The 6,151-nt window shown below is 33.5% G+C and overlaps 1 protein-coding gene across 1 annotated transcript; it reads right to left on the reverse strand.

Annotated features, from left to right (window-relative positions):
- Positions 1–3,661: 3,661 nt before the first annotated feature.
- Positions 3,662–5,705, reverse strand: LOC149194492 (uncharacterized). Its single transcript, XM_089407680.1, has 2 exons — positions 5,083–5,705; positions 3,662–4,866 (listed from the first exon to the last, which is right to left on the reverse strand). Exons 1-2 carry the CDS (start codon positions 5,474–5,476, stop codon positions 3,662–3,664), a joined length of 1,599 nt encoding a protein of 532 aa, XP_089263806.1. The 5' UTR covers positions 5,477–5,705.
- Positions 5,706–6,151: the final 446 nt, after the last annotated feature.

Genomic DNA, 6,151 nt, shown 5'->3' on the forward strand with positions numbered 1-6,151 from the left:
AGTTATTGTTGTTGATTATAAAAAGAATTTATATATAATTAAACATATATACATTTATAAAAGCATGAAATGATATTCTTATCATGGAGATTTAGTCTCATTTTACAATGGAGATTCTTAATCTATAAATAGTTTTTGTTACAACATTGTAGGTTAATATCATAGTTTATCAATACCACGTGCCCAAAAAACAATAACTCACTTCATATCTTACTTTTTCAAATGACTTTTTTTCTAATTAATCAATTTAATTAGAAGGGAAAAAACATAACTACTTTGGAAATAAATTTCAATCTTTAGTTTGTATATCTTATTAAGAATATTTTAGAATATTTTATGGAAATGAAATAACTACCATTTATTTAATAATTATTAATAATTAAATTAAAATTTTAATAATTCTATTTAAAAAATAAACATACCAATAAATATAATTACTCAATTAATTAATTATTTTTTTAAATATTTCTCATTTTAATTAGAATCTAACAAAAATAAAGAAACAATTTCAAGTTAACCAATCTCTTAACCAACCATCAATAACAGGTAAAAAAAAAGAAAGAAGTACTCATTCCTCATAATGACATAATAACTTTTTGCTAAATGATCTTACGAGGGAGAGAAGACATAAACCCCTTAGATTATTCTGTACATATGAATTTAATTTTAAACACATTAAAACAGATACTCATTCCTCATAATGACATAATAACTTTTTGCTAAATGATCTTACGAGGGAGAGAAGACATAAACCCCTTAGATTATTCTGTACATATGAATTTAATTTTAAACACATTAAAACAGATACAATTTGAATTTAATAGTTAAATATATAAAAAAATATAATTTTAATTTTATCTTTAAACCTATTAAAAATATATTTTTAACATAGTAGCTATCGATTCAAGTTAAATCAATAATGGCGGAATGAAATATTAAAAAAATAGCGTTTCCGCAAATAAAATTATATATATATATATGGATAAAAATAATTATATTGTGTAAAATTATTAATTATATTTAAATTTTAATTATTTTTAAAGAGATATTAATAATATGAAATTAATATTGTTAGTTATTATTAAACTTTTTAATAAATCGATGCTAATATGGCAATAGTTTTAAAATTAAAAATAAAGGAATACAGTTAATTTTAAAATTAAAAATAAATCAGCATAGTTTTCTCCTAGGTTTAGGATGAGTTTGCTTGGTAAAAATCTCTACTTTGTTCAATCAACGTGCTGCTCTAATTTGGGCTTGCTAGGTTTTCGTGGTGGCTAGAATTTTTATGCTAGCTGAGCTCTCAAAGGCTCATTAGTCCACATAGACCCAACCCCATATAGACCTATCTCCCTACGTGGGAAGTAATCATTACGTGGGAAGCAATCATTAGTTGATTGTAGCTTGTGAGGGCAATTCGTAAATGCCCTTGACCCACTCTATTATTTGTAAGATAACATGCCTCACTAAAGAGCAAGGATTTGACCGGGAGTAGAAATATTATTTCCAGGAATAAATGTGGGTTGAAAGCTTGGAATCTAGATACTATGAGTTCACCCCAAACAGGTCCAAGAGGAAATTGCTTAAAGTTGATGAAAAGTATATTCTGAATAATATAAAGGTTTTGATAAAGATGGCAAAATAGGTTCTGGATGCATGGCATAGTAGGGGTTCTTACAATCAATACATCTACATTGTAGATATCTATTGACATTTGAAATTTTTTTTCCTGCATGAGATTTAGTTGACATAAATGAAATCAAATGAAGTTCTCTTGACCCTAAACGAAATGCAAAGGCAAATTATATTGATGGATCAAAGGCTTGAACATTTAGAGAAGAAATTGGGCATCTTTCTTGATCATGACTACTCTCTGGGCAACAACAAGGAGCCCATTCTAGTAGAAGCCACCGTTTCTAATAAGGTTGGTTGATAAGTATTAGTTCATTCTAATTCTAGATTGTTTATTTTGTATTTCTATGTTTAAGTTCTATAGTTTTTTTGATTAAAAAAAAACACCTTAGAGGCCCAATGGAAAATCATGGTATTTTCGGTTTTCATGATTTTGATAAGAATTTTGTCTGTTGGATTAATGAAACAATTGAATTTCTATGTGGTAGATTAGAACAAACTTTTGAAGTCATGTATATGCATCTCTAATTTGAAGGAGTAGAAAATATTTACTTTGCAAAAAAAAACTTTAATTTTTTTTGTATGTTTGGGAGGACTACATCTTCATCATGTCCAATATGACTTCACATCAAGGAGTGTCTTAATAGAGCACCCGACACTCTATCCAAGACCCAATGAACTTTAATGTTGAAAATATAAATGTTAATAAATATATTTATAATAACAAATATAATATTAATGATTTAGTATTAAGTCAACATTATGTATGAAAAACAAAATAATGCACCGTACCATCTTTAAATCATAATTTTGCTATATTGTAATAAGAGCTCATAATTTGGAAACTTTATACAACATTGAGTAATTAACAATTTGGAGATCTTTATGGACCACCATTATTTTGAATAATATATAGAAAGATTAATATTTGTACATTTATTTTCTAAGTTGGAAAACGATACACTCCATAAAATCATAATTTTGCTATATTGTAATAAGAGCTCATAATTTGGAAACTTTATACAACATTGAGTAATTAACAATTTGGAGATCTTTATGGACCACCATTATTTTGAATAATATATAGAAAGATTAATATTTGTACATTTATTTTCTAAGTTGGAAAACGATACACTCCATAAAAGGGTCTTCTGGTAAGAGGCATTATCCAATGCCTAGCTTTTTTCCATAGGATGATTATAGTTACCACTACTCCAACTCCAATCCCCAATCCCATTCCCAGTGCAATTAATGATACATGCTTGTTCACACTATTCAACCATTTCATTTTAACATGATTCTCCTTGTTAGTGGCTCTCACTTTCGGTTGCTTGCATGTAGGCAAAGGATACCCACATAATCACTTATTCTTCTCAAATGAAGTTTCATCAAATGTGGTGAATTGTGTTCCTATTGGGATTTTTCCACATAGACTGTTATATGAAACATTTAATACTGTCAACTCAAATAATTTAGAAAGCTCTTGAGGAATATGTCCACTCAAATGATTTTTGGCTAGGTCTAGTTGTTCTAAAGTAGATACCTCACTAAGAGAGAGAGGTATGTGCCCTTCCAATTCATTCCAAGATAAATTCAACAACCTCAATCTACTTAAATTTCCCATACTCACTGGTATTTCCCTATGAGATTATTACTTGATAAATCAAGTATTGTATTTGTTGACAACACATATGTTAAAGTATAATCATTTCCTTTGATGTCAATCTTGAGATCTTCATATAGTGTATCAACACTAAGTTGCAAAGATGCATTGATTTTAAAACCTTTTAGTTTCTCAAGATTATGTGGTATCCTTCTACTAAGTCTATGGTTAGATAAATGCAAAACCTGTAACTTGGAAAGATTTGTAATCCATTGAGGATGCTGCCATGCAGACTATTGCATTGATTTTAAAACCTTTTAGTTTCTCAAGATTATGTGGTATCCTTCCACTAAGTCTATGGTTAGATAAATCCAAAACCTGTAACTTGGAAAGATTTGTAATCCATTGAGGATGCTGCCATGCAGACTATTGTAGCTCATACTGAGAACTCTCAAGAAAAAATGCCATGTACTCTGGTAGCTCTCCTGTTAATTCATTCTCTCTTAAATCTAACAATTGAAGTTTGGTACAACTTGCCAAAGACGCTGATAGAAGACCAGATAGATTATTAGAACGAGCACTAAAAATATACAAAGAAGATGGAAACTGTATCTTGTCAATATCTCCACTAAGTGCATTTTGAGATACCTTCAACCTCTGCAAAGCAACGCAATTGCCAATACCCTTAGGAATCACTCCCTCCAGGTTATTTTCTGATAAATCTATAATCCGAAGTGAAAGCAAACTGCTAATACTTTGAGGAATTGTACCTGTGAGCTCGTTGTTATTAAGGGAAAGCTCCTCAACCTTGCTGAATCTTATAATGGTTTTGGGGATGTTACCTGTAAGCTTATTTTCACCGAGATCTATGCTGCTCAACTGATTTAAACTGAAAATTGCTTCAGGGATATCGCCAGTGAGCCTATTTTTACCAAGCTGCAGGTTGGTCAATTGACTTAAATTGCCAATTGCTTCAGGAATGCTCCCTGTAAGTTCATTTGAACCCATAAATAAAAAAGAGAGAGAAAGCTGAAATATACTCATGGGCAAGGAGCCCTGAATTGTGTTATTTGATAAATCCAACCATTGAATGTTGCTGCAGTTTCCTATTTCTGGAGGGATGGAACCAGAAATCTCACCCGCATAAATCCAAAGTGTAACAAGCTGTCTTAAATTTCCCAATTGAGGTGGTATGTCGCCTGACAACCTATTGTTCCCCAAAGATAAAAGCTGAATAGAAGAGCAATTTCCGAGAGATGGAGGAATGGAATTCTCCAATTCGTTGATGTCCAGAAACATCCACTCCAACTTTTGCAGCAATCCCAATTCACCTGGAATTCTTCCACTTAAGCTGTTGCCAGAAAAATCGATGTACGATAGTTCACTACAGTTCCCTAGGGTTGAAGGGATGTGACCACCAAGTGGGTTGAACTCAAAGCCAAGATGAGATAGACTCCTAATTGAGCCCAGAATCGAAGGAATTGGACCGCTGAGAATGTTCCTTCCAATCGATAATTCTTGCAGAGTCGTGCAGTTGCTCAATGAAGTTGGAATACTTCCATTCAGGTGATTCCTGGACAGGTCTATATATTCCAGCTTTGCTAGATGACCAATTTCTGTTGGTATGATCCCTGTCAAACCATTTTCTGTAAGACTGATCGATATAAGACGTGTGCAATTAAACAGTTCTTTTGGAATAGAAGCTGAGAGACTATTAGTGCTGAGGTCGAGTTTTCTCAGTGCTTTAAGATGCCCAAACTGGGATGGAATTCTGCCTGTCAAGCTATTAACAGAAAGATCCAAAATGCGCAATAAGGAGAGATCGCCAAGAGATGGCGATAGCGTACCTTTTAATCGTAACCCGGACAGCATTATGGCAACAATTCTTTTAGTGCGTCTTCTGCACCAAATTCCATTCCACAGACACACGTTCTCCGAGTTATCAACCGTCCAGTTGGACAGCGATCCAAATGGGTCTGATGTAATGGCCTGTCTGAATGACAAAAGAGCCTCTAGGTCTCTTTTATCACGCTCCTCCATGGATGACGCAGATTGGTGAGCTTCCTCCAGCGTATTGCGCCCATTCATAACAAAATTATGAGAATCATCTCGGTGAAGAGAGGTTAACCCACCCATATTGCCATAGAGATACAAGTGTTCTTTCCTTGAGTAACTAACAGCTGCTGTTGCGGTTTTCGATACAAATACAAACCATAACAACATGGTAACAACTTTATCCATGATTTCTCCTTGACCAACTTGAATATCTTTGAAGCTTGTGAGTTCTGCATGCGTTCAGTTCTTCGTGCTATATATAGAATACAGCCACAGTGCATCTCTCCTAGAAGGTCGTGTGTGGAAAAATGAGGAGATGCCGTGTAATCCGGGAATGGTAGACTAATAATAAGGTTGTGGAGAGTTTTAAGAATGTGTCTAACGTGGGGAGGTTTAGTTTCACAAGTTTTTTTAGTGAAAGATATAGTTTCCAAAACTGCTCTTAAAAATCTTGAACAAAATTATGCTCCGAAGAAAAATGAGAAGATTCAAGTCGTCGGCTGGCAAATATGAGAAGATGCCGTGTAGGCTGGTAACTGTAGAGCAATCACATAGAAAGTAAAGGGCCTTATTGACTCTGGGAAATAAAGGTGAAGGTGGTACCAGGAAAAAAACTGTAATGGGGATGTGTTTGCTAGGGCTGGTGTGAGTTGAATAGAACCCTGCCAACACGGCACGCCGGTGGTTTGACGTTGAACTTCAAAGAAGAAAACAAATCATCCTTGGAAAAGTGTTAGTGTGGACATCATGGTGAGAGAAACCGGACGAAGTTTGTTTAACAGTGTCCTTGTTCTCCTCCACGCACTTGGACTTTCAAGTTCTTAGCAAATTCACGGATGTGGCCACTGAAAATCTACATAC

Source organism: Pinus tabuliformis, chromosome 2_2 (genome assembly GCF_031772625.1).
Source record: "Pinus tabuliformis cultivar Carrire ecotype Pingquan chromosome 2_2, CPIR1, whole genome shotgun sequence".
Classification (NCBI taxonomy): Eukaryota; Viridiplantae; Streptophyta; class Pinopsida; order Pinales; family Pinaceae; genus Pinus; species Pinus tabuliformis.